Source organism: Nothoprocta perdicaria, unplaced genomic scaffold (assembly GCF_003342845.1).
Source record: "Nothoprocta perdicaria isolate Ctin4 unplaced genomic scaffold, notPer1 scaffold_3, whole genome shotgun sequence".
NCBI classification, from domain to species: Eukaryota; Metazoa; Chordata; class Aves; order Tinamiformes; family Tinamidae; genus Nothoprocta; species Nothoprocta perdicaria.
Window position 1 is genome coordinate 11,310,885 of NW_020455532.1, and position 27,986 is coordinate 11,338,870.

The 27,986-nt window shown below is 53.3% G+C and overlaps 1 protein-coding gene across 1 annotated transcript; it reads left to right on the plus strand.

The window, feature by feature from the left end:
• Positions 1 to 27,982, plus strand: MYH7B (myosin heavy chain 7B). Its single transcript, XM_026041927.1, has 42 exons — positions 1 to 97; positions 857 to 960; positions 2,615 to 2,758; positions 2,999 to 3,155; positions 3,710 to 3,737; positions 4,924 to 5,020; positions 5,882 to 5,905; positions 7,375 to 7,467; positions 7,972 to 8,035; positions 8,133 to 8,231; positions 10,123 to 10,226; positions 10,835 to 10,973; positions 11,923 to 12,041; positions 12,885 to 13,034; positions 13,356 to 13,526; positions 14,146 to 14,325; positions 14,411 to 14,543; positions 15,030 to 15,106; positions 16,369 to 16,456; positions 16,940 to 17,057; positions 17,666 to 17,789; positions 18,377 to 18,513; positions 18,947 to 19,202; positions 19,478 to 19,720; positions 20,018 to 20,194; positions 20,550 to 20,695; positions 21,027 to 21,117; positions 21,729 to 22,118; positions 22,600 to 22,726; positions 23,436 to 23,554; positions 24,079 to 24,275; positions 24,506 to 24,855; positions 25,087 to 25,211; positions 25,532 to 25,647; positions 25,773 to 25,965; positions 26,073 to 26,276; positions 26,424 to 26,549; positions 26,707 to 26,877; positions 27,098 to 27,202; positions 27,447 to 27,542; positions 27,712 to 27,849; positions 27,956 to 27,982. Exons 1-42 carry the CDS (start codon positions 1 to 3, stop codon positions 27,965 to 27,967), a joined length of 5,829 nt encoding a protein of 1,942 aa, XP_025897712.1. The 3' UTR covers positions 27,968 to 27,982.
• The last annotated feature ends 4 nt before the right edge of the window (positions 27,983 to 27,986 follow it).

The following is a 27,986-nucleotide window of genomic DNA, read 5'->3' on the forward strand; positions in this document are numbered from 1 at the left end:
ATGTCCATGCTAGACATGAGCGAGTTTGGGGAGGCTGCTGAGTACCTCCGGAAAAGCTACACAGAGCAGCTGAAGCTTCAGACGATCCCGTTTGACGGTGAGCACTGAGGAGGCTGCAGCCCAGCGGGCACAGCTCCCATGGGAGCCCTTGGCCATGGGTTTCCCTGCCCCCTAACCAGTGTGTCTGAGCCCAACAGGGCGCATGGTTCGGGAACTGGCGTGGTAGGAACAGGAGAACTGGCCCCTGCTGCCCTGGAGAACAAGATCTCAGGGACAGGAAAAGCAGGATTTGACTATTCCCGCTATTCTGTTGAGGTGCAAGGAGAGGGTGGCCCATTGCCTTCCCCAGTGCCCGCAGTGGCCAGAAGGATGGAGGCTGAACATGTAGTACCACAGTGAAGCTGTCTCCTCTCCATCTCCCTTTGGAGGTGTCCAGAGCCCTGCAGCCCTCCTGCTCCGTCCCAGCCTCCTCACTGTTGTGGCTGGTTTTCCTGCTGCCCAGAGTGTTACTGGACTCCATTGACAAGCACATACTCTGTGTTGCCCCTATCTCAACACAGCAAATGAGGAGCAACTTAAGAGATAAGAGTTTTGCTTCCTCTAAACTACGTTTTCCTTCACAGCATTCAGAATGCAGGTACACAAAAGCTGACTTGGGCAAATTAAACAGCTGACAAACATGAAAAAAAACAGAAATCCCAGTTCCTGTGACCAAGAGATAGGAAAGAATAATGATTGTCCTTCTGCATAATCAGACTGCATCCACATGGCCTTCATTTGACAAATGTTTTCCTCTGTTTCAATCTATTCCCTTCCCTTTCCCTTCTTTTTCCTTTTTTCTCCTCTCCTCCTTAAGGAAAAAAGCGAGGTTGGATCCCGGATGAGAAAGAGGCTTACATTGAAGTAGAAATCAAGGAAGTTTCTGGTGGCAAAGTCACTGTGGAAACCAAAGACAAGCAAGTAAGCAAAGCCTTCCCTTTCTCCAAGACTGGTAAGAATGTGTGCCGAGGGGGATATGTGAGATGAGATCGTGTCTGAAACTAGCTGAGCTCTTCCTGATAACACTTGCCCACTGCGCAGCCGCTCGTCCCCGCGGGGCTGCGTGGTGCTTGTCACACTGTAGTGTGTCAGGACACGTAGACAAGTTCCTCTCCAAGCGTGTCAACGCTTCTGCCTGTCCCCAGCAGATGTTTGCTTTCAAAACCTATCCTCCCTCTGAGAGGGATGGGAGTGGGTGGTCATAGAATCGTAGAATCCTTAAGGTTGGAAGGGACCTCCAGAGATCATCCAGTCCAACCTCCCGGGCTTCCCCAGCGTGAATCCCAGCCGTGGATGGGCTGGTGAAGGAAGCGTGTGCTCCAGAGCAGCCCTTGGCCACGCAAAAGGTAAGAAGGGGCCAATTCCTGCTCCTCTCAGCCTGGGCGGATACCAGCGTAAGGCTCTTTGGAAAGCAGGTTTCCGAGCAAAGAACAACCATGTGCCGGGAGAGTGCGAGCACCAGGATGAGTAAGGACTTTTCTTTGGCAAATATAGATGCATTATTACGTGCCTTGGGCCAGATCCCAAGCTCTGCTCTCCCTCTTTCGGTCCACTGGCTGGTCTCAGTGTCCCTGTCAGGAATAACCTCCCAAAGCAAGCAGAGTTAAAGAACAGGGTGGCTGGGTGCGACACCAGTTATGCTTCGGGGTGTTATTCCAGCTTCCTAGCAGTAATCAACAAGCAGTGGGCAACTGGTGTTTGTCAAGGCAAAGCCTAGTCCAAATAATCATAAATGAGCGTAATTGATATTTCTTCCTTGGCTCTGGGAGTCGCAAGCCTGGGGGACGCTAGCGCAGCACAGAGGCTTATGAGGGTGTAAAACTGGAAAACAGAATGAAGTCCTGACCAGGCAATGAGCAGCAGCTTTCACCATTTTTTGCCCCCATATTTGCCTAAACTATGGGAAATATACACAATTCTCTTTGAAAAAAATATCAAGTTTTGAAAGTCCTTTGATCTGAAATTGGGACAAAAAATAGATTTTTTTTTGTCTCCACAAATTGAAGTTTGTTGAATTTGTAAGTTTGTAAAGTTTACTTTGATTTTTTTTTTAAGATGCTGTGATTAAAAATCTATTCTTTGGTTTCTGCAGATGAAAACAGTAACCTAACCTTTTCTGCTGCTCCCCTGTGAAACTGTTTTTTCAAAATGTCATGGATTTGCAAAATATAAAACTACACTTACTTTCATCGGATTAGCATTTTCAATCAAAGCAGTTTCAGCAAAAATAACTTTACCTTTATTCCTCTTTCCACTTTCCTGCATTTAACACCTAAAACACCAGGGACTTAATATTCACACGTTAAAATAAAATTAAAAAAAAAATCTCTTTGAAGGGTTTTACTTAAGCTATATTAACAAGAGCATTTGCTAAATTGAGTTTCTTCCGTTGAGGCCAGATATGTAATGTGATAGTTTGCCAGCGCGTGGATTTACAGGATTAAATAAATCCAGTTATAAGTGATGGGGTACACACTTCAGCTGCTTGCCAAAGGAACCAGAGACGTCTCCGAGCAGAGGACGGTGCCGCATTACGCGTTATCAGGCTGATGCTCCTCTCTCCCTCCTCTTGCAGACGCGGGTCGTCAAGGAGGATGAGCTGCAGCAGATGAACCCCCCCAAGTTCGACATGATCGAAGACATGGCCATGCTGACCCACCTCAACGAGGCCTCCGTGCTGTACAACCTGAAGCGCCGCTACTCCCACTGGATGATCTACGTAAGCCGCCCGCGCTGGGGCACTTAAGGCAGGGGTATAGAGGGATGCTTGGGGAACAGCCTGGCAGAGGGTCTGAGCCAGCCCCCTGGCACCCATGACCATGGCCGGCTCCCCAGGTGTGAGGATCTCTCCACAAGGGACGGGAGGTGCCTCCTGGGAGGCAAGGGGGACATCCTGGGCCTCGCTGCAGCTGTGCACATGGCTCCAGGTGTCCACCAGCTGTCTTCTTTCTGCCTTCAGACCTATTCGGGCCTGTTCTGCGTCACCATCAACCCGTACAAGTGGCTTCCCGTCTACACGGCCCCTGTGGTGGCAGCCTACAAGGGCAAGCGGAGGTCGGAGGCGCCCCCGCACATCTACTCCATCGCGGACAACGCCTACAACGACATGCTGCGCAGTGAGTTCCCCACCACCCTCCCACCCAAAACCAGCTGTGAGGGGGTAGGAGATGACGCCAGGGTCAGGCTGGGACCTTCAGGACGTGGATTTGGGTCTGCTCTTGTCAATGCTTTATCAATCAGCTCCAGAAAATGTAACACCCAAAGATGAGCAGGGCATTGCCCATCCAGAAAAGACACAGAAAAGACAGAGCAGGCCAGCTGCACTGTCACAGCCCATGCAGGGGACAGGATCGAGCCCCTTAGCCAGCGGAGCCACCTCCAAAGGGAAGACGTGGCTGGTGCTTTCCCTGCTGGAGAAACTTGGCAGGGGAGAACAGGGGGTGGGTCTGCGGGGCTCCCTCCTTGAGGCTGAAATCCCCAAGGAGGATAGGGGGAAACGTCTTATGAAGGTGCCTGAGCTGTGCTAAGTGTGAACAGAGGGCATTAGACCACCAGCCCAGGCAGAGAGGGCCCACATGAGGGGGGACCTTGCTCAGGGCAGGCTGTGGGCGCTGCTTGTCTCCTTCTGCGCTGGTGGGTTTCAGCTGAACGCTTGCTCCTTCTCTTCCAGACCGCGAGAACCAGTCCATGCTCATCACGTAAGTGCCCCTCGCCCTCTCTGCGCCTCTAGCGCGTGTCGCTCCGCAGCCCCCCGGGCCAGAGCAGCCTTTGAGGTCCCCGTTCATCCTCGTGCGCTGCTGAGTGTCCCCTGAGCAGTGGCGCCCAGGCGGGCCCCTCCGCATTCCCTCGGCAGCTGTGCAGCCCACCCGGCCCGTCCTGCTAAGCTCAGCCAGGTGACGGAGCCCCACGCCGGCTCCTCAGACCCCCTCCGACAGCTGCGACGCCTGCCGCGGGGCACCCCGTCCCCCAGGGCATCCGCAGGAGGGCCCGTCCTGCCCTCCTCGCCCCAGGGAATCGCGGATGGGCATCGGGATGGGTGGCTCCACGATCAGGTCCCCGCTCCGCGGAGGCAGGAGAGGTGGAGGCCGCAATGGCGCCTGCGCTCCGAGGGGCGATGGGGGAGGAGGAGAGAGGCCAGGGTGATGTGGGAGGAGGTAGGCCAGGTTGATTTCAAGTGACATATAGATAAGGGCTATATAAAGGACTCTAAAGGACCCTACGCCGCTGCCAGGAGCCGGGGACATTTTTAGCCTCGGCCATGGCCTAATTAGGTAAGGCAGGGGCTGCGGCGAGATGCCGGGCTCCAACGCCCCCCCGCCCTTTGTGATCTGGGATTACAATAGGAGAGGCACTAACTATAGGCATGAGCTCAGCACGGCCTCCAGCCCGCGCGGCCCTGCTTGGCCGGCCCCACGCACCCGCCCGCGTCTCCAAGAAGCCCCAACAGAGCGGAGCGTGCCGAAACCATCAGCAAAGGGCCCGCGTCTCGAGCGGGGACAGCTGAAGCCCTGGGGTGAGGGCGCCATGCCCAGCGAGAGGCGACGCCGCACGGCTCCGCGCCTCGGGGCCCTCTCTGCCACCTGAGTCCCTGCCCTCCCTTCCCGGAGGATGGTGAAGGCCCGTTCCAGAGCAGCCTAGGCTCTGTCCTAGCAGGGTTTTTACTCGTGCGGTTTCGGGGGCCTGGGACAGCGTGGAGGGTCCCGCACAAGCCGCTTGGGCTGCAGGACGCGGGAAGTGCCGGCCTCCTCCTGTCCCCGGCTTCTCCCACCCGGCCCTATGTGTGGGGTGGCTGGGCAGCCCTGGCAGCTCGGGCAGAGCCTCCGCTGAAAGTCGCGCTTGTTCTTTGCCTCATGTCTTTGATCTGTGTATTTCTGTTACTCTAAGCGGAGAATCTGGTGCTGGTAAGACTGTAAACACCAAGCGGGTCATTCAGTACTTTGCCATTGTGGCAGCCTTGGGCGACACACCGGGCAAGAAAGTAGTAAGCCCCTCTTTTGAAACAAATTCTTGCTGTTTTCTTCCTTTTTTTTTTTTTTTTTTCCTCCTTCTTTTTTCTTTTTTTTCTCCCCCTGACTTTTTGCATTTGGAAGCGTGTCTTGGTCTGACCCACCCAGGGCTTGGCTTTTACCCTGACTTTTGAACAAGCAAGGCTTGAAACTATTTTGCTCAGGGGGAAATGGTTATTTTTAAGTGGCTGTTCAATCTGAGCAGCCTGTGAGAGGTACTTCAGATGCCTCTCCGTATCTTCTCTATCTTCTCTTTCCCCTCCAACATCCCAACGATGATCTTCTTAAGGTGCATTAAAGGAATGGAGCAAACCAGCCATTTCCCACCTTGTCTCTTTTAAGCCTTGCTTTTTATCCATTTCTTTCTCCCCCCCCCTTTTTTTTTTTTCCCTCTGTTGTTCATTTTGATCATTTTCAACCTTGTGCTTTTCTTGCCCTTGTTTTGATTCTTGCATTTCTTTGGTGCTGGTTATTTTTGAGCTGCCCTTGCAATCGCCTCTTTCTTCTTGATACATTGAGTCTCCAGCCTGCTTTTTCCCCGTAGAAGCAAACTGGCTGCTTTACGTATCAGACGAGCATTTCCTCAGCATTATTTTCCTTTCCTCTTCTTTGGGTTTGGATTTAACTCTTCTTGCTTTTTGATGCATTTCTTCTTTTTCTTGAGCTAATCTATTTAACAACTTTTTGGCATATCTTAAAAAGTTTAATCCATTTTTTTTTTCTCTTGGACGTTTTTTGGCACTAAGTGTTTGTGTCCTGCTTTTCTGATCATGCTTCTTGTGGTTCTTGCCTGGCTTTTCTGGATTTCTAAAGAGAATTTTCTTTCCTTTCTCTAGGCAGCTCTTGCCACTAAAACTGGGGTAAGTGTTACAGACTCCCGATCCTTAATGTTGAGGCAGAATTTAGCTGCCTGAAGGGCAATGGGAGATGTTGGTGAGGGGCAGCTCTCTTGGGTTTGGTGTAAGCTGGACAGTGCTGCAGTTCTTGGCTTGGCTTTGTATTTCCCACCTTTCTGTAGTTGGAAGTTTTGGGATTTTACCTCTTCGTGGCTTCCCACCTTTCTGACCCCAGCCTCTATCCAAGCACTGGGGATGGCCTTTAGCTAATGCATGCAACCCAGTGCACTCAGTACTCTTTTGGATGGGAAATGGTCATTAATACACGAGTATTAGATCACTCGGGCAAAGTGTTACTAAGAATGAGATACCTGGGGGCTGATTCTGGGAGTTCTAGGGCATCTCCTATGGGAGCTAACAGAAAAGGCAATTCAAAAGATAAATTCAAAGATAACAGCTCAAAGAATAGGTACCAAAATACAGTCTGCTAGAAAAGATGTTAGTCACAGCTGCACCCTGTCCCTTTTGCCCTTCATTTGCCCAGAGCTGTGGAGTTTGGGAGCAGTTGTGACCCTTCTTTGGACATGACAGCTCAGATCCCAGCGCACTGATGGGCAGGGGCCAAGTCTGATGTTCCTCATCAGAGGGACAGCAGGATAATAATGAACGTCAGAGCTTGGCACCCAAAGACCCTGTCCTGAAAAATCCTGGGCCCCATATCTTGCAGGTGTGTGTGCCACCAAACTCTCCCCCTCTTACCAAACCCTGCTGTCCTTGGAGTGACCTGGCATGAGTCTCTCCTACAGTTCTTCTCCTGCTTTGCCTCTGTTGCATGGAGGCTGCCTCTTTATCTTTGAACTATGCTAGTGAAACACGAATGGAAAAACAAACTTGGAAGAGGGAGGTGATTTGGGGTTTGCTCAAAAGATCTGCAGTGAGTTTAGTGGATCCTGCCAGCTGGGGCCTGTGATGAGTTCTTGGCATGCTAAGGCCTTGCTGTGTGTTTTGTTGCTGTAGCGAGTCATAAATCACAGCTGTTTTCTGAGTCTCTTCATTCATAACGTACTGTGATTCAGACTGTCCAAGACTTGGGTTTCGTGGAAGGGAAAATGCCAGGAAGAGTTAAAGAGCCTGAAATATTTCAGACTGCTAGAGTGACAACATGCCCTTGCCCTCAGTTTCCAAATTTTAGCAGCTTAAGCAAGTGCTAGCAGCTTAAGCAAGAGCAAGTGCTCTGTCCCTGTGCAGAGGATAGCCTAGACCTCAGGATGGGCAAGTTTAGTAAGCAAAAGCCCACAGTGAACGTTGCTGCAAGACCCAGCTGTGTTGATCACAGAACCCACCTGCATCCCCTCTGTGAACCAAGGAGATGCCTCAGCACCAGCAGGTTCTGAGGAGAGCAGGACGTGTTCAGGAGCACCACTTGTTTCCCCAGTACCTTGGTCCCCCCTGGCTAGGGGGCAGCTGATGCATCCTTTGGTTTTGTTTTCCAGGGCACCCTTGAAGATCAAATCATTGAGGCAAACCCAGCTATGGAAGCTTTTGGCAACGCCAAAACCATAAGAAATGACAACTCCTCACGTTTTGTAAGTGTCCTAGCAGGAGAGACAGCTCATGTGCAGTGCTTATGTAAACGGAAGACATCATTTGTGGGGTTCTGTGTGGTGTGGGCCCAAGGCACGTAGGAGGAAGCCAGCTCTTATACCTTGTGGGACTGAACCATTTGGCCAGGCTTCCCCTGGTTAAATCAGCTCAGGAAATGGTGTGCTTGCAGAATGAATCACCCTGCTGTCATAGTCTGTGGTTGGAGAGAAATGGGACTTTGCAGGACCGAAAGGCAAAGGGGGGCAGTAACCACAGCCGGGAGCACCAGTGCTGGGAAGGACAGCTGGGAAAAACATCCCCTTTGCCAACTCTGAATCTGCTCTGGTATGATGAGCTCCTCAACTGCAGATGTCTTTGATATTCATATTGTGTCTTGGGGAAAAAGGAGAGGCTCTTTGGCCCAAATTCTTGGGTTTCTAGGAACTGTTCAGCCTTGTACCTGTACCTAGACAAACCCAATGCTCACCTCTCTATGAATATTTCAGGGCAAGTTCATCCGGATCCACTTTGGCCCCTCAGGGAAGCTGGCCTCAGCAGACATTGACATCTGTGAGTGAACGTGTGCCCGCTGCAGAAAGAAAGATCTTGATTCAACTTCAGGGAAGTATGAGCCCTTTTCTAAACCTTCTGCCCTGTCTGCTTCTAGATCTTCTGGAAAAATCAAGAGTGATTTTCCAGCAACCCAAAGAGCGAAGCTACCACATCTACTACCAGATCCTCTCTGGGAAGAAACCAGAGCTGCAAGGTAAGGCAACCAAAGCTGCAGCACAGCCTCTCCAGTGTGACTCCTCAAAAAAAACCCAAGGAAGATCTGTTGCTAGGTTGACTTTCCAGGGTCACTGAAGAGCCCTGGCTCACTCTGGAGGCACTGCCCTCAAAAGGCTTTGCTAGCCCCCTAGGATTGCAGGTTTGTAGGATAATTCAGATTGAAAGAGACTTCAGGAAGGCATCTAGCCTGGCCTCCTTTATCCCTGCAGTCAGACTGAGAAGCCAAACTCGAGTCTTTTCCGTGAGTATCTGGGAGGAGAGAGATGGTCACTCAGGATCTGGGACTGCACTTTGCTGAGCTGCCTTGCACAGAGACTCCTTGTCTCATGGTTGGTTACAGCACTGAGCTCAGTTGGATGGTTACCCATTCTGTGGTAGCAGATGGGTTTTCCGGCCTGTTCTGAGCTCTGAGCTCCTTTTGCTACCCTAGCAAGATGACCTGCTCCAAAGTGAGCTGGAAAACAGCTGCCAGGCTCACTTGCAGCAGTAACCCCATCCTAGACATGCCCTGAACGTGCTCCCCAGGACAATCCCAGCACATCCTTGGCTTTGCCTGGGGCCATTTCTTGTGCTCTGAGCAGCCTTACACCCCAGGTGCCAGGTCACAGTGCACAGGAAGCCTTTCCATGCTGCAGAAGGGTGGCTGACACGATCCTCCAGGGTGGTCGGCCTCCGGGCTGAGGCTCTTGTGCCTACTGCTGGCTCCTCAACAATGCCTTATTAGGCAGGTCTGGAGAGTGGTGCAGAGCAGTAATCTTATCTGGTGCTCACAAGGGCATGGATGGCAACTTCTAAATCAGTCCTCAGCCAAGCCATGTCCCAAGATAGCAAGCTGGAGGCACAGTCACAGAAGAAATGGCCCTCTGTGGGGACCCTTCTGAGCTTGCAGAGACTGCTCTACCATCAAGTGCCTCCTAGTTGAGGTCAGCATAGTGGGTGATACCAGCCAGGGGTCATGCCTAGACAGCCATCCCTTCCCCATCCTGGTGAGAACTGAGCAGGAAGTGATTTTTTTTTCCCATCCTACAGTTTGATTTGAGACCCCTAAATGTCCCATTCTGCTTTGGTACAAACCTGAGGACTTTGACTCAGAGATACCAGAGCACTTTGGAAGCCAGTGAACACAGATAACAACAACAGATAACAACAGACTAAGTGCCTGGGCAGAGCTAGGCACAGGTAGTGTTTGAGCTTCAGAGACCTGATGTTTGGTCCCAATGGAAAGTTTCAGTTCTTAAAGTCTCTTCCAAATAGACCCCTTTGACACTTTCAGCCACATCTTTTTGCTATATAGAGCTGGAACAGACAACCTGCAACCCACCTTTGTGCTGTGGGAGCCGGGGACCAGCAGCACCAGGCAAAGCAGTCAGTCTGCGAGCCCTGGAGAGGAGGCTGCCCATGTCCCCAGGAAGGGGACACAGCGTGCCCCAGGCCACTGGGAAAATGAAAACCTGAGGCACTAGAAGGAAATATGTTGAATGAGGATTGGGGAAATACACTGAATGGGGAAGGAAAAGGAGCTTTCAGGCTTTTTCCAGGCAGAGCCCAGTTCAAGTGCCCAGCTAGGCTGTGCTCTCCCGGGTCTTTGAGGGCAACCTCCAAGCATGGTGCCTTGGAGACCAGCAAACTCTCCAGGAAGAGGAGAAGTAGCTTCCCCTAGAAGCTGCTGCAGAGATCTCTGCTGGCACAAACTTCCCTCAAAGGGTTGTGGGGCTGCCTAAGGGGCCAAAAGGCAAAACTTGCTCTTTGGTGGGCCCAAAGGCTTTGGTCAGAGCCTTACCCTTCCATCTTTATCCAAGATTACTGTTCTCTCCCATCTCCATTTTTGTCAGACTGATCTCACTCCCCGCATGTCTTCCTCATCACAGATATGCTGCTGCTCTCCCTCAACCCCTTTGACTACCACTTCTGCTCTCAGGGTGTAACAACTGTGGACAACCTGGATGATGGCGAGGAACTCATGGCGACAGATGTATGTGCCCTTCCTTCACACTGCACAGCCCGAGCGTGGGGCCTGGGCAAGGGCTTGGCCTCAGAACCACATTCCGGGCAGACAGGGGGGACATGTCCCTGCTTTTCTGTGTCCCTCTTGAAGTTACTTGTGGGCTTCTCCTGTTTTACTGCAGTCACTATGAGCCTGTGATACGCTCACATCACTGGGGACAGAGTGAGCCTACAAGGAAGCCTACAAGGAAGAGTGGAGGGTCAGATCCCATCCCTTTTTAAAGAGAGAGAACAAGCCCTAGCATTAGAAGGGCTTACAGCAGATGCACACTTCCCATAGCTCCTGTGAGAAGATGAGAGCTGTGCTCTCTCCAGCTCAGCTCAGAAAACCCCTTTCTTGTTGCTGCTAGCCTGGTTCTTTGGCTTCCAGATTGACCTTTGGGGAGCTGGACTTGCATTTAAAACCCCAGAGAGCAGCATTTCTCAGCTAGGTGCACACTGAGTAGAGTACCCTGCCCCATTCGGCCCACAGACCCCAGGATGTAGTCCCCTGTGGAGACAGCAGAAGCACCTGCCCTTCCTTTTCATCTCAGAGGGCTGACTTTCTTCTCTCTCCACTGCTTTCTCTCTCCTCAGCATGCCATGGACATCTTGGGCTTCAGCAATGATGAGAAATATGGCTCCTATAAAATAGTGGGCGCTATCATGCACTTTGGCAACATGAAGTTCAAGCAGAAGCAGCGGGAAGAGCAGGCAGAGGCTGATGGCACTGAAAGTGAGTTGGTCTCCATGCTGCCTGGTTCAGCCAAGCTGAGCTCTTTGGCTTCCTCCCTCCTAGGATGGACTGTAATAAGCCCTGCTCAAGTCCCAGGCTCCTGAAGAGCAGTTAGATTAGGACACAATTGCTGTTTAATTCATTCCTATGATTGTTACTTAGGAAAAGCTGGTGCAAAACATAGGTCTAAGAGAATAGTGAAGCTACAGAGAAAACGGTTGAAAATCCAGAAAAGTTAGAATTTGGATGCTTTCTATTGGTTTTGCACCATGTCTAAATCCAAGGCATCATAGAGCCAGCTTCAAGGACAGAGCAGATTTCCAATATGACCCTTCCCATGGCCAATGCAGTGGCAAGGAAAGGGAAAGCCCTGTCCCTGTCATGTAACTGGAAGGCTTAAGAAATGACTGTGCATTGCCTGAGACAGGGATCCAGCAGAAATGACAGCCTGGAACAGATCTTATCATGTTCAAATTCATAAAAGAAAAGTTCTCCTTTCCTGAGGAATGCCAACAACAGATTCAGTAGCTATCTGCTATTTAAAGGGGATTTTGATCTATCAGAAGGGATTCTCCTTGGTAGGAGATTTTAGCTGGGATCTGCTATCAGGAGTCTGTGAAAGACAAGCAAGAAAATCACATCTCTTAGGATCAGTTCAAATTCACTATATGTGAATTCACTGTATGAAGTCCATTCTTCCACTAGAAAACAAGTGGAAGACTGAAAACCATGTAAGTTGCAAGCGATCTGCTAAGGCCATCTTCTCTAAACTGTAACTTCTCATGCTGGAACCCAGACTTCAAACAGCACATACAAGATCTGAGGTAGGAAATCACCCTTCAGACACTGGGGACAGCTCTGGAGCAGGTTAAACAACAGAGTTTGTTCAGAGTTTGATGTGAGAAGCCCTTCCTTTCTGTCTTCCTCATGCTTTGGTGCTTTTTTGCAGGTGCTGACAAAGCTGCCTACCTCATGGGAATCAGCTCAGCTGATCTCATCAAAGGGTTGCTCCATCCTCGCGTGAAAGTGGGCAACGAATACGTGACCAAAGGTCAGAACGTGGAACAGGTGGGTATGCGGGGACAAGGACTCCATGCTCAAAAGGGTATGTGACTCCTCTGTGGTCCCTGTGGTGCCTCCTGCTTCAATTCACTCTCTTAGGTTTGGAAGTTGTCTCCAGAGCACCATGAGAAGATATATATACAGTTACTTGCTTTTAGGATCTGGGAATGTTGGTAGCAGGGAGGGCGGATAATTTTGGACATTAACCAAGGCTGGAGTTTCAATTTTGTGTCTTTGAAAGTTTGGTTGGGTTGAAGGCCAGGAAAGGTTCGGTTTCTATGGATCTGCTTCAGAGGCAGCCACACTTTCATGAAGAGTTCAGCTATGGATAGTAGAACTCTCACCTGAAGAACTAATCACAGAATCACAGAATGGTTAAGGTTAGAAGGGACTTCTAGAGATCATCTGGTCCAACCCCCTTGCTGTGAGAGGCTCAAACACAGCAAAAAGGTTTGTGCCAGGTTTCAGCCATGTCACTTAGGAACCCAAACTTGGCCTCGCAAGCCTGTCCTGAAATAAAATTCAAGAGGAACTTAAGGGCTGGAGTCTTTTCCAAAGTCATTGTAATGTAGGCTTTTACCATGCACAGGGGTTCTGAAAATAGACTTTAGACTGAATCTGTCTCCTAATACCTTGGAGACTGCTTAAGGGTGGGCCAGAGGCACAAGAACATGCATGCAAGCACGTGAAAACTAATCTCAGTGTAAATACTGTAAGTGCAAACCCGTGGGTTTATCTAGCCTGTCCTTTCTGCGCCAGAAGAAGCTCTTTCATGCAGCCTGTAGCTTCTAAAAGAATAGGGAGAAGCACGAATCCTCTCATGACCTGCTCTCCCATTTGCTTTGGCAGGTTGTCTACGCGGTGGGCGCGCTGGCTAAAGCCACGTATGATCGCATGTTCAAGTGGCTGGTGACTCGGATCAACAAGACCCTGGACACCAAGCTGGCCAGGCAGTTCTTCATCGGAGTACTGGACATTGCAGGCTTCGAGATTTTTGACGTAAGTTCTGCAGGACCCCAGCAATAGGTTCAGGGGAATGTTGTAATTAGACATGTGGGCCTGCCAGTGCCCAACAGCTTTATCTCCTCCAAGAAACTACTGGCCTTGATGAGAAAAAGCACTCATGCCTGAATTTATTTATCTGTAATAAACACCTGCAGCTCCCAAAGGGCTCTTCTAACACTGTTGTGGGCCAGTCTCCAGCGAGCTCCTGGCTACCTGCTCTGGAGCTTTCTCTTCCCACTCAGGCAAAGTGGAATAGGTGACTCCAGTCACCTATGGAGCTCCACGTGCTGAAGCAGCTTTGGTTTATTTTTGCAGTTCAACAGCTTTGAGCAGCTGTGCATCAATTTCACCAATGAGAAGCTGCAGCAGTTCTTCAACCACCACATGTTTGTCCTGGAGCAGGAAGAGTACAAGAAAGAAGGCATCGAATGGGTCTTCATTGACTTTGGCCTGGACCTGCAGGCTTGTATCGACCTGATTGAGAAGGTAAAGCATAAGACAGGGCACATGAATGAGGTCATTTGTTTGCAAACACTGAAACACTGATGGCTGCTCTACTACCAGGAATGAAAGGAGTCCCTCCCCAGTCCAAAGTAATATCCCAAGTCCATACTCTCTAGATTTGCAGCACAGAGTCTTCAGGCTATGGGGTCCTTTTGACACAAATTTTGGCTATGTGAAGTGGAGATTGCTGTTCCTACCCACCAGTGAGCAAGGAAACCTGGTGTGGACTTTCCCCTTGTAGAATACCAAATGGTGACTTTTTTTTTCTTATCCTCTTGCTATACCTTTGGGATGCTTGCAAACTCAGAGCAGCTTCTATAAAAATTTCACCACTGGAGTGGAGGGAACTCACTTATTTTTGGTAAAGAATATACCTGTCAGGATTCTGGAGAGGATTTGCCCTTCTCTGACAATCTGAAAGACCTGCAAAGCCCCCATTTCTTCAAGGCCTGGCCAACCCTGTTCTGACTGGCTGGAGAAAGGCAGTAGTCCATACAGCCTGGTGGGGTACGTCAGATGAAGAGGGATAGAGAGAGTCCCCTGTTCTGGGATGGCACCTGACAACTCTGAGCTCAGATCTTCTACTGCCTTCTCCCTGCAGCCACTGGGAATCCTGTCCATCCTCGAAGAGGAGTGCATGTTCCCGAAAGCCTCCGACATGTCATTCAAAGCCAAGCTCTATGACAACCATATTGGAAAATCACCCAACTTCCAGAAGCCCCGGCCAGACAAAAAGCGGAAATATGAAGCCCACTTTGAGCTGGTGCACTACGCTGGTGTGGTATGTCCCTTGCCAGGTCTTCTGCAGTGTTAGCCACCTGCTTTCCTGGGCTCTCCTTACTTTTGCCTCTCTTCTTTGGTGGCAGGTGCCGTACAACATCATTGGGTGGCTGGACAAGAACAAGGACCCCCTGAATGAGACAGTGGTGGCAGTTTTCCAAAAATCCCAGAACAAGCTGCTGGCCTCCCTCTATGAGAACTATGTGGGCTCCAGTTCAGGTGGAGAACAATCTCATGCCTCTTTGTGCACTGTCCCCGCTTCCTTTTCCAGCCTCATCCTCTTGGTGCAACATTCCTGTGCCTAGCAGCCCTGGTGAAGGGAAGATCTGCACTAGTTCTTAAAAACCTTACTGTCCTCGGCACTCTGAACTTGCAGCTCCACATTGACCTAGGGGCCTTGTGTGGATGGTCAGCATCAGGCTGTGCCTTGGGGGTGCTGTAGGGCTCTCCTAGTGGCCCTGCCAGAGGTGACGTGGATGTGTGAAGGAGAGCCTTGTTACTGAGAGCTAAAGGGGAGCAACCAGAGCGGGGTGATGTGGGAGGATTTTTTAGGAGAAGCCATCTCGTGCCATTGCAGCATTTGTCACCTGTGGGGTGACTTCTGATATTTTCAGCACAGGGCAGTTTGGAGGTGCTTCTGAGTCCTCCAAACCACGCCAACACAGTACAATACTTATGCAATTAATTGATATTTCAACCCAACAGAGGAACCTCACAAGCCAGGGACCAAGGAGAAACGTAAGAAGGCAGCTTCCTTCCAAACAGTGTCCCAGCTGCACAAGGTAAGAGCTATTCAAGGCCATGGAGGAAGTAGGTTGAGTGGCTCCCACTACCGGTCCCACGTCCCTGCCCATACTCTGGAGCATCTTGCTCATGAGCTCTGGGGCTCTTCAGGAACATCAGGGGCTCCAGAGAGTTGACCTGGCTAGGATAAACGTCTTGACATCCTCTTGCCCTTGGGCAAGCTCTGTCCCCCACGCTGCTAGGGAAGGACATGAAGCTCCAGGCTGGGAGAGCAAAGTTTCTCGTTGACCTGGGGCTTGTGCTGCTTCTGCCCGCGTGATGCTTGTGCTGCCCAGCACTTCCTTCGCCTTTGAGAGAGCGGCAGTTAAGACTTGTAGTGATGTTTAGATAATGTATTACATGAACATCACTTTAAGTCTGTGCTACTTCTCTCCTCATTCTTGTCAGCGGGAAGGACAGCCCTTGGGCAGAAGAAAATGAAGGAGGATCTTACAGATCTCTGAGCAGGCAGCTCTCGGCTCTTCTCTCTAGGGAAGTGATCTGAGACATTTGATAGCTCCTTGATCCCATGCTCACCACAGGAGGGTTTTTTTTTTCTACTCCAGATCTTAAGCAAGTGAAAACCAGCACAGAGTGATCTGTGTGCCCAAAGTTGTGTCCTACTGTTAGAGTCATATGAAGGGGCTGTGAAGAGGCTGCACTTGTGTCAGGGCTGCTTTTGGCTCTGGTAGTCGAGGGCAGTTTCATGAGAGGAAGGTCCCAGACCCCTTCATGGATGTGTGCGTCTTTGTTCGTCATGGACAAGTCACAAGTCTCTGCTGGAAGTTGTCCAGTGATAGTATGGAGTGGGGGCCAGGTGTTCCCTTCCCAGAATCAGGTCTTGGGTGGGCTGAGCTTGTATGAGGAGGAGAAGGCAGCCTGGAAGCACCAAAGGTGCAGATGCATTTCTCTTGAGCAAAGGCAGTGCCATGACTTGGGTTGAGTCCTGCCTTGAAGAGAAAACAAACCTAGAAACAATTGTAATACAGCCCTGTACTCTGAGACCTGCTACACGTGTAGGACCCCATCCCCCTTCCCTCATGCAGCAGCTTTGCAGGCAGGAGTCACCTCTGGATTCATGGCCTGTGACAGTGCTTTGCAGTCCAGTCAGGCTGGAGGAAGCTCCCCTTTCACCCAAGAATAGTGGTAAGGGGCTCCCAGTGTCCCCTTTCTCCCTGCTTTGGGTGAAGGGTCTGGAGAGAGGTGTTGTAAGGGAGCAGAGATGCCGCCTCGTGCCTCATACCCTCTGTCTACCCTACAGGAGAATCTCAACAAGCTGATGACCAACCTGCGCTCCACTCAGCCCCACTTTGTCCGCTGCATCATCCCCAATGAGACCAAGACCCCAGGTATGCATGGACTGAGAGAGTCACCCATCAGCTCCTTCGGGTGACATCCACGTGTGGGAGCTGGCAGGGACTCCTGCCCAGCTTCTGCACCAACCCTCTCCCCTAACGTTCATTCTCAGCAGCCTTCTCGCCGCTGAGGCCCAACATCTCTGTGTGGAAACTGTGGCTCCTGCTCTTCCCCATTCCTGGGGAAAATTAGTTTTTCTAGGGTCTCAGCTGAGCTTTTTGATACTACCTTGCACGTGTGTCTAACACTAGGCACTGACAAGTCTTTCAGGCTTAATTCTACCCTCCAGAGCCCAGACTAAGGTGCTGCTGTTCAACATAGGCCCACAGCATGGGTTAACTCCCATGCTCAAAAACGCAAGTTGTTTGCGGAGTTCAAACAACCTGTTTGTGGGTTCTTGCACAGTTCATGCTCCAGCTGTATTTCCCATGTCTCCGTGTGCTGGGTGTCAGCTCCATCCCTGCTCTCTCCTCTAGGAGCCATGGACTCTTTCCTCGTGCTGCACCAGCTGCGCTGCAACGGTGTCCTCGAAGGCATACGCATCTGCCGCAAGGGATTCCCCAACAGGATCCTCTACGCAGACTTCAAGCAGCGGTAACGCCCCCTTCTCCCAGCCCCAGCAGCCAGCACTTGTCCTGGGGGGAAGGAAACTGCCTGACTCTGCCCCACGCCCCAGTATGCCCAGTATGCTCAGTGCAAGCACCCGCAGCTCTGCAGTTGGCTCTGTGGTCCAAGTCATGAAGAGTGTGGTGCCAGCACAGGTAATTTAGTGCATCACTGTAGTGCTGGTCTTGTTTAGGATGGCTGAACACAGGGCTGATGCAGGTGGGTCGAGGCCCAGGTCCTCAAATTCTGGTTCTGGTTTCCCTCTGCTATGGGGTTCTTTATTGGTCTCAGGCTGACACTATATACACCCACCTTGGCCTGGGTCTGGCCAGGAAAGGTGAAGCCATTGATCCGCTCCTGTGCAGTCCTCCTCATGTACAGGGACATGGGTCTGGCAGGGTTCCCTGGGGCCTGCTATGAGGTAGACCCTATACTGCACCTTGTTGCTCCTGGTCCATGCATGGCTACAGCCTGTGCTGCAGGCACATCCTTCCAGGAGTGACAGGCATGATCTGCATGCAGGAAAGGTGAAGGAGCCATCACTTCTGTGCTGGGGTTCTCTTGCATGATCTTGTCCCTCTGCCTTGTCCCTGCAGCTACCGTATCCTGAATCCAGCGGCCATCCCAGACGACAAGTTTGTGGACAGCAGGAAGGCCACAGAGAAGCTGCTGAGCTCCCTGGATCTTGACCATTCACAGTACAAGTTTGGTCATACCAAGGTAAGATGGAGCAGCTTGATATCACAGAATCACAGAATGGTTAAGGTTGGAAGGGGCCTCTAGAGATCATCTAGTCCAACCTCCCTGCTCCAGCAGGGTCACCCAGAGCATGTGGCATAGGGGGGTTTGGAAGTCCTCCAGAGAAGGAGACTCCACAACCTCCCTGGGCAGCCTGACAACCTCCCTGGGCAGCCTGGTATATCTTGATATATCTCCTGGGGATGGATATGATGCCATTCACCTAAAACCCCAATATGTTCTCCCTGTCCAGCCTTCTGTCTGTGTGGCCACAGCATGGCTGAAGTCCTATGCTCTGTGTCCCCTGAAGGCACTGAGCAGGACACACAGGCAGGAAGTCACCACATCCTGACCTCACCCCACCCAGAACAACAGGGTGAACCCGGTCTGTGCTAGGGGCTGTGAGGGGATGTGCACAGGGCAGGGATCTGGTGTCCAGCTGTGCCCGTGCCTTGTGTGGGTGAGTCTCCAGCAGCACGGGTACCTGCTTAGGCCAGTCTTAACCATCACATCACACCACAACCAATCCTTCCCTGCCCTTGACTCTGCTCCCACTGCCTTGCCTGCAGGTGTTTTTCAAGGCTGGTTTGCTGGGCCTGTTGGAAGAGATGCGAGATGAGCGCCTGGCCAAGATCCTCACCATGCTGCAGGCCAGGATCCGTGGGCACCTTATGCGCATTGAGTATCAGAAGATCATCAGCAGGAGGTAGAGTTGTGGTTGGAGGACAGAACCTTATGAGTGTCCCTGCTGACTCCTGCTCAGGTCTGTGGGTTTGGCCCTGGGAGTTGCTTGTGCCTGCTATGGGTCAGCTTGGCCCTGTCCTGCAGGGATTGAGGCATATCTGCAAGGAGCTTGGCATGGATCTGGCAGGGAGAGTCAGTGCATTTGGGTGGGAAGATCTCTAGAGTTCCACTGGAAAGATTTAATGTGACACAACATCAGAAGGCCCAATAGCCAGACCACAATGCCCGTCCTGTTTGGCTATCACAGTGTGCAAAGAATGCACCGTTCCCTTAACATTCGTCCTGCTGGAGATGCAGAGTCCCTTTCAGGCCTGCAAAAGCCAGGTTTCTGCTGCAATGAGGAGGATAGGAGGGAAATCTACACCCATGCTAATGCTGTGCTTCTGTCCCTTCAGGGAAGCCCTCTATACCATCCAGTGGAACATCCGGGCTTTCAATGCTGTCAAGAACTGGTCTTGGATGAAGCTGTTCTTTAAGATCAAGCCTTTGCTCAAGTCTGCTCAGAGTGAGAAGGAAATGGCCAACCTAAAGGAGGAATTCCAGAAGCTGAAAGAGGCTCTGGAGAAGTCAGAGGCTAAGAGGAAGGAGCTGGAAGAGAAGCAGGTCACCATGACTCAGGAGAAGAATGACCTCGCTCTACAGCTGCAGGCAGTGAGTGCCTCATCCACTCCTTGTTAGGGGTAAAGGTACTGCAGCTGGTTGAAGGTTCATGGGTTGAGCAAGGAGCAGAGTGGTTTGGCATTTGTTAGTGTTAGTTGCACTTCCATGGCCCTTGGAATGGGCAGTGACTGGAACTATCTTCTGATACACCTGAGCACCTTGATCTGGCTCTGCTTCCTCCATGAGGAGAGCTTGAGCTCAGGGACAGGGCAATGTGCCTGAGCTTTTGGGGTGGTGAGTGAGCACCTCTTTTGTGCCTGTTCCAGGAGCAGGACAACCTGGCAGATGCCGAGGAGCGCTGTGACCTGCTGATCAAGTCCAAGATCCAGCTGGAAGCCAAGGTGAAGGAGCTGACAGAGCGTCTGGAGGATGAGGAGGAGATGAACTCAGACCTCACAGCCAAGAAACGCAAGCTGGAGGATGAGTGCGCAGAGCTGAAGAAGGACATTGATGACCTAGAGATCACACTGGCCAAGGTGGAGAAGGAGAAACATGCCACGGAGAACAAGGTAATTTCGGAGTCCAGCTGTGCTCTGCCCTAGACACTGGCATTGCTGAGTGGCTTCAGTGCTCGTGGCAGCTCTTGGTGGTACACAGCATATGGGGGACAAGGGTGCTGCTGTCAAGGAGCTGGGACTGAGCAGAGTGAAAATGGGAGAGGACAAAACCCTCCAGTGCCCTGCAGCACTGCACTGGGTCTCCTGCCCTTATATCTGACTCCTGCCCTTATAGGACAGGCCAATCTATTAGCTTTGTGTCCCCTGCCTTGGAGAAGAGGCGCTCAATTTTTGACCTCACTGATCTAGGTTAAAAACCTGATTGAAGAGATGGCTGCTCTGGATGAGATCATTGCGAAGCTGACCAAAGAGAAGAAAGCACTGCAAGAGGCCCATCAGCAGGCCCTGGATGACCTGCAGGCTGAGGAGGACAAAGTCAACACACTGACCAAAGCCAAAGTCAAATTGGAGCAGCAAGTGGATGATGTGAGTAATGGGCTGGCAACAATGAAGTGACATGGGTTTGAGTCACACATGTCCTGGAGTGCCCAAATGCTGACCCTGAGTGTCATCTGGTAGGTGGGATCATTATCAGATCGCAGTTAAACACAATCAAACTGTGAATAACTCATTGATAAACTGCCCCTGAACCAAGAGATCATCCAGAGCATCGTGGGGAGGATGGGGAGCATCCTGAACTGGGGGAATGGGACTGCAGACCAAATGGGGAACAGCTCTGGATCTACAGACAGGGTAAAATTCCCACAGAAATGGCCATAAGGCAAGTCAGAAGCTACAGGCAGCCCCATCCCTCCCTAGCCTGTCTCTCTCCATTTTCCAGCTGGAAAGCTCTCTTGAACAAGAAAAGAAAATTCGCATGGACTTGGAGAGAGCAAAGCGGAAACTTGAAGGTGACCTGAAGTTAACGCAGGAGTCTGTAATGGATCTGGAGAATGACAAACAGCAACTGGAGGAGAAACTCAAAAAGTGAGTGCGTGGCCTGTACCTGGGCAGTGTCCTGACTCTGCCCAGCCCGTACCCACCTCTAAACAATGTGGGTGGATGAGATCTCTCAGATCTCATCCCAACTGGGGAGCTGGAGAACAGCACCCAGAGACCTGATAGGGAAAACCTCAGAGTCAGATCAGCTGCAAGTCTGGCCACTCCAGTCCTGGACTGGAGTCTTTTCCTCTGTTTATTTACCCTCTGGGTCGGGGTGATGCACCAAAAGGAGCCAACTTCCTCTGGCTTCAGTGGCTAGAGGGACTCAGGAGGACAGTGATTCTGTGACCAAAGATCTGTCTTTGTTTTTATGCAGGAAAGACTTTGAAATAAGTCAGCTGAATTCAAGGATTGAAGATGAGCAAGTCCTTGAGGCCCAGCTGCAGAAGAAGATCAAGGAGCTTCAGGTAGAGTGAGAAGAATTGTTCTCAAGGGCCACTAGTCCTAAATTTCTATCAAACAAAGTGCTGGGGAAACTGAAATGGTCTGGCCCTTGTGTGAGCACAGGTGTACCTCCTTGGCAACAGGCAAATGGGGAAAAAATGCTATTCTTTGTTCAAGCAAAACCCTCTGCTTAGATAGGGTGCAATGGAAAATTCAGGAATGAACTTATGAGGTAAAAACTAGCACAAAAAACACCCTCTAGGATGTTGTCCTTTCTCTAGACCAAGACCTCAGACCTGTTCCCCAGACTCTGCAGATGCAAAAGTTGTTTGGGGGGCTTCTTTCTAGCAAAGACAGATTCTGACTACTGAATCAATCACCAATGAGGCATTGAGGAGGAACTAGGATCAGCTGGATCTTGACTGCAGGCTCCACAGGAGAGCAGATACTGAACAAAAGAAGCTATCAGGGCATACTTGCCCCCAAGATAGCCAAAACAGTCCAAGTGTTTGGTCTGGGCTGGTGGCTTTGTGCTACCCAGCATCAGAGGGTATAACTTGCTATATTTGGGGGAGCAAAGATGTTGGTGCTTCATCCAGAGCTTGAAGCATCTGCTGTACTTGGTCCTCGCCAGGCCCGGATCGAGGAGCTGGAGGAGGAGCTGGAAGCGGAGCGCACGGCCAGGGCCAAGGTGGAAAAGCAGCGGGCAGAGGTGTCGCGGGAGCTGGAGGAGCTGAGCGAGCGGCTGGAGGAGGCTGGTGGGGCCACGGCCACGCAGCTGGAGATGAACAAGAAGCGGGAGGCCGAGTTCCTGAAGCTGCGGCGGGACCTGGAGGAGGCAACGCTGCAGCACGAGTCCACGGCGGCCGCCCTGCGGAAGAAGCACGCGGACAGCGTAGCGGAGCTCAGCGAGCAGATCGACAACCTGCAGCGGGTCAAGCAGAAGCTGGAGAAGGAGAAGAGTGAGATGAAGATGGAGGTGGACGACCTCTCATCCAACATCGAATACCTCACCAAGAACAAGGTGGGCACCAGCTGTGTGTGGGGTGGGTTCGGTCTCTTTGTGAGAGTTTTGGGGCCTGCAGCCCTGACTGCAGCATCATGGCATCTTGCTGCAGTGCCGCATGCACAGCCACAGCCGTGGGGTGTTGTCCTAGCTATGTCTGCTCTGCCAGGACTGAGTCCCTCTTACTCAGTATGTACTGCTGTATGGCGGTGTTTGAGGTTTTTTGAGGTATTTGAGGTATTTCGAGGTATATTTGAGGTGCTTCTAAATGCTGGCGAAGGTTGGAAGACCTAGGACGATACTTTCCATGAGACATTCAGCAGAGAGAGGCTGTAGGGAGCTGCTGGCAGCTTAGCAGGGACAGGACAGCTCTGCCAGGCTCCTGCTCTCCGCCTTGTGTTCTTATGGGATTAGCCGAGCAGGGAATCGTGTCCCAAGGGGATTGAGCCCTCTGTGGGCAGCGCTGTCTCTCACGTGGGCTTTGCTTGGTGCCGCGCAGGCCAATGCTGAGAAGCTGTGTCGCACCTACGAGGACCAGCTGAGCGAAGCCAAGTCCAAGGTGGACGAGCTGCAGCGGCAGCTGGCCGACGTGAGCACGCAGCGCGGCAGGCTGCAGACCGAGAACGGTAGGTGGGAGAGGCGGCCGCAGGGTGCCCCGCTGCGCGGGGGCTGCGCTGGCACTGGGTGCCTGCGTCGGGGAGCAGAGCTTTAGCTGCACACACCGTCCCGCCTTGCACGTGGACGCGGTGAAGCTGGCGTCACCCCTGCTGGGGTATGTGCCATGATCCACAGCATTGGCACGAGGGTGCTCTTGGCTTGCTTAGCCCTGAGCTGCTGCAGCCTCTTTCCGTGGGCACGAGCTCTCCTGTGTGGTCACAACAGGGGCTGCTGTAGGTTTCCACACAGCTCCCTTCAGTGTCATCTCCTCTGAGTACTTTGCTCCTCAATTTTGCTCCCTCCTGCCAAGCAGAAAGAAACCATAGCCTTGTCCTGGGCCACCTGTGTTGTCCCAATAAACTTTCTGCACTTCATGGGACAACCTCAGGGCTCAGACCTCCCAGGCTTGGCCCAGGGAAGGGTCCCCTCTGTGAGGCCTCCAAGGTCCTTGTTGATGAGAGCTGACCAGAAGCTGTGATGACTCTGTGGCTAGTGAAGGAGCACCGGAGAGGACCCCTGGTTTGGGGATAACCCACCAGAGTTCACATGCATGGTGCAGCTGTGGGTGAGACTGCTGCTGGGGTGTCCTGGCACTAGGTAATGGTGTTGTGGGGAGGTGAAGGCCACAAGCTTTCCGGGGCCCTCCGCCCCGACGTGACTCTTTGGTTCTGAACACAGGGGAGCTGAGTCGACTGCTGGAGGAGAAGGAGTCCTTAATCAACCAGCTGAGCCGTGGCAAGACCTCGTTCACACAGACCATTGAGGAGCTCAAGAGGCAGCTAGAGGAAGAGACCAAGGTGAGGCTGCTGGGGCATGGCTGAGCTCCATGGTCCTGGAGGCATTGCCCAGAAGGGAATAGGCTTGCAGGAGGGTTGGAAATGTAGGCCCCATGAGAAGAAAAAAATAACTCTGTGGCCTCCTGGGGTCCATATGTCCCCAGGGGACATGGCCCATGGGAAGGCCATGCTGGGGCCTGAGCTGCAGCATGGACTTGACAGAGAAATGTCACCGGTGCTGACCTGGATTCCTCTTTGCTTTCATGGCTGCATCCAGGCAGGGCCAACAGCTCAGAGTGACAGTGATATGGGGAAATGGGACATGTGTCCCACCATGGCAATGGCCCAGCAACTTGGGCTTGCGGAGATGGGAAAGTTGCCCATGTGAGGTTGGTCCTGCAACATGCCTTGCATGTAGGAGACCCATGAGCAGCCATTGGCCGCCCAAAAGCAGGATTCTGTCCTTCTGCATGAGACCCTGCACTGTAGGAAGCCTCCAGGAGCCAGATGTGGGCTGCGGGTCTCATGAGCTCTCCCTTCCTCAGAGCAAGAATGCCCTGGCCCATGCCCTGCAAGCCTCCCGGCACGACTGCGACCTGTTGCGGGAACAGTATGAGGAGGAGGTCGAGGCCAAGAGTGAGCTCCAGAGGACCCTGTCCAAAGCCAATGCAGAAGTGGCCCAGTGGAGAACCAAGTATGAGACAGATGCCATCCAAAGGACGGAAGAGCTTGAGGAAGCCAAGTGAGTCTTGTGTCACGTGGCACGGGAACGTGTACTCTGCAGGTAGCCAGTCCCTATTCAAAGATGGGGCTTTGCCAGACCCCAGGCGTAGGCTGCAGTTCTCTGCCCAGACCTGAGCCTGAAGGAGGGTCTTACCTGGGTGTTTGGGCAGGTCATGGGCATTCATCCCCAGAGCAACAGCTGGGATGACACTTGGGCTGGGTGTCCTCACCCTTTGCTGTCCTTGGCAGGAAGAAGCTGGCCATCCGCCTGCAGGAGGCAGAGGAGGCAGTGGAGGCTGCCCACGCCAAGTGCTCCTCGCTGGAGAAGACCAAGCACCGGCTGCAGACAGAGATTGAGGACCTCTCAGTGGACTTGGAGAGGGCCAACTCGGCCTGCGCTGCCCTGGACAAGAAGCAGCGCAACTTTGACAGGATCTTGGCTGAGTGGAAGCAGAAGTATGAGGAGACGCAGGCAGAGCTGGAGGCATCACAGAAGGAGTCGCGGAGCCTGAGCACTGAGCTCTTCAAGCTCAAGAATGCCTATGAGGAGTCCCTGGACAACCTGGAGACCCTCAAGAGGGAGAACAAGAACCTGCAAGGTAGGACCAAGCTTTTGGAGAAGTGGATCTCCATGACTCCTTATGCGGCAGGAGCCAACAAGGGGAATGGTGTTCAGTCTACCAGTACAACCCCAGTGTCTGGATGGCTGCTCTGCAGTGAACTAGGGAGGACACAGGCTCAGCCTGGGCTGGTGGGGAGATGGGAAAGTTGCCCATGTAGGGCTGGTCCTGCAAACCAGCCCTGACCTGGTGCCCTTCTTCTCCTGCCAGAGGAAATTGCTGATCTGACTGACCAGATAAGTCTGAGTGGCAAAACCATCCATGAGCTGGAGAAGCTGAAGAAGGCCCTGGAGAGCGAGAAGAGCGACATACAGGCAGCCCTGGAGGAGGCTGAGGTGAGTCCGTGTTTCCCACCCGTGCTTGCTGCGCCCTGAGGGCAGCAACTCCATCTACCATGCAACTCCAGGGAGGTGGTTTGGGGCTGGTGACCCATAGAGCACAACTGCCCTGAGCGGCAGGCCCCAGCCAGCACCTGGGGGCTTCTTGAGCCCCGCTCATGAGCGTTGCACAAGGCCAACAGGTCACGGAGATGGGCTCTTGACTGCCCTGACACCCTGTGCTCCCCACAGCTTTGGGCTGGGGTATGGGGCTAGGAGGGGTTGGCCAAGGCGGCCTCCCTGGGCCTGCCCTGACCCAGGGGTGCTGCTCTCCCTAGGGAGCTCTGGAGCATGAAGAGAGCAAGACGCTGCGCATCCAGCTGGAGCTGAACCAGATCAAGGCTGACGTGGACAGGAAGCTGGCGGAGAAGGACGAGGAGTTTGAGAACCTGAGGTGAGTGGGGTGGGGAGACAGCCTGGGCGCTGCAGGGGCAGAGCTGGCATCACACCATGATGGGACAATTGGTGCTGGCATCCTGGGCCCACCACTGACACACTGTCACACTTCGCCTCCTGCAGACGAAACCACCAGCGCGCCATGGACTCCATGCAGGCCACGCTGGATGCTGAGGCTCGGGCCAAGAACGAGGCTGTCAGGCTGAGGAAGAAGATGGAGGGAGACCTGAACGAGATGGAGATCCAGCTGAGCCACGCGAACCGCCAGGCAGCCGAGTTCCAGAAGCTGGGCCGCCAGCTTCAGGCCCAGATCAAGGTTGGAGGCCACGGGTGGGAATACTGGGTGCTGCCCCAGCTGCCAGCCCTGGCTCGGGGCTCCCCCCTTCTCCTTCCTGTCCTCACTCCCCCCGCGCTGCCTGGCAGGACCTGCAGATTGAGCTGGACGACACCCAGCGCCACAACGACGACCTGAAGGAGCAGGCGGCCGCGCTGGAGCGACGCAACAACCTGCTGCTGGCAGAGGTGGAGGAGCTGCGGGCGGCCCTGGAGCAGGCGGAGAGGAGCAGGAAGTTGGCAGAGCAGGAGCTGTTGGAGGCCACCGAAAGGGTCAACCTGCTCCACTCACAGGTGAGGGGCCTTGTGTTGAACAACAGGAACGTGGGGCTCTCCTGGCGCATGGATGGGCAGAGGCCACCTGGGAGCCTGTCTTGGCATTGGGGCCACCATCCAAGGTGAAGAAGGTCCCTGAGCCACTTGCCTGTTCTCTGTCTGCAGAACACGGGCCTGATCAACCAAAAGAAGAAGCTGGAGACTGACATCTCCCAGCTGAGCAGCGAGGTGGAGGACGCAGTGCAGGAGTGCCGCAATGCTGAGGAGAAGGCCAAGAAGGCCATCACAGACGTAAGAGCAGGGTGCAGAGCGTGCAAGGGTGCCCAGCACCCTGTGGGGCTGGCACCCGGGAGCGGAGGGGAGGCTCTCGCAGCCCCTCCTGGGGCCTCTGGATCAGGTAGGGCTGCCTGGCCTGATGGGGGCATCTGTGTGTCCTTGAACCCTGCAGGCTGCCATGATGGCAGAGGAGCTGAAGAAGGAGCAGGACACGAGCGCACACTTGGAGCGGATGAAGAAGAACATGGAGCAGACCATCAAGGACCTGCAGATGCGCCTGGATGAAGCGGAGCAGATCGCCCTCAAGGGGGGCAAGAAGCAGATCCAGAAGCTGGAGGCGAGGGTGAGGCAGCCAGGGCAGCCCACAGCCACCCACGAGCACGGCCCCAGCTCCCGTGTTCTCCAGCCTAGGAGCACACCGAGGTGGTGACAACCAGTTTTGTAGGGCATGGGGGCTCATTCCCTGCAGTGAAACCCAGGCCCTGAGCACTTGGGGGTGGGCGCTGGGCCAGGCCGTGCTGTCGGGGACGGTAAGAGCTGACTCGGCCTCTGTCCCCACGCAGGTGCGTGAGCTGGAGGGCGAGCTGGACATGGAGCAGAAGAAGATGGCCGAAGCGCAGAAGGGCATCCGCAAGTACGAGCGGAGGATCAAGGAGCTGAGCTACCAGGTACAGCGCTGCAGCGCCCGCCTCAGCCGGCACCTGTGTCCCTTTAGGGGCAGCACCCCAACCAGGAGCTGCGAGGCCACGAGGGAGCCAGGGGACACGGGGCAGGGGGTGGGAAGGAGCTGCCTGGGCACGGAGGACCATGGCACCACTGGGATAGAGGAGAAGGGGCAGGAGGACGAGCAGGAGAAGAGGGTCTTGCACCAGTGTCCAGGGCTCCGGCTAACTGGGCTGGGGGCTCTTGCAGGCTGAGGAAGACAGGAAGAACCTGACCCGGATGCAGGACCTGATTGACAAGCTGCAGAGCAAGGTCAAGAGCTACAAGCGCCAGTTTGAGGAGGCGGTAAGTGCTGCCCACCTTCCCCCGGGGCTGCTGGGGGGGCACTCGAATGGGTCCCGGCCCCTGCCCGGTGGGGTGAGCTAAAGGGGAGAGGGGCCAGGGTGGGGAACTCGCAAGCCAGGTGCCCGTCTCTCCCGTCACGCTGGTTTTTGTGGTGCTCGCCCCACCGCAGGAGCAACAGGCCAACTCCAACCTGGTCAAGTACCGCAAGGTGCAGCACGAGCTGGACGACGCCGAGGAGCGGGCCGACATCGCCGAGACGCAGGTCAACAAGCTGCGCGCCCGCACCCGGGAGGTCATCACCTCCAAGGTGAGGCCCAGGGCCGAGACCGGCCGGGCACGAGGACAGGGATGGGAGGACAGGGACACGCTTCCCTCCCGGCCCAGTGTCTCACCCACTTGCTGTTTTTTGCCAGCACGAGGAGTAGGACCACGGAGCCCGGCCTG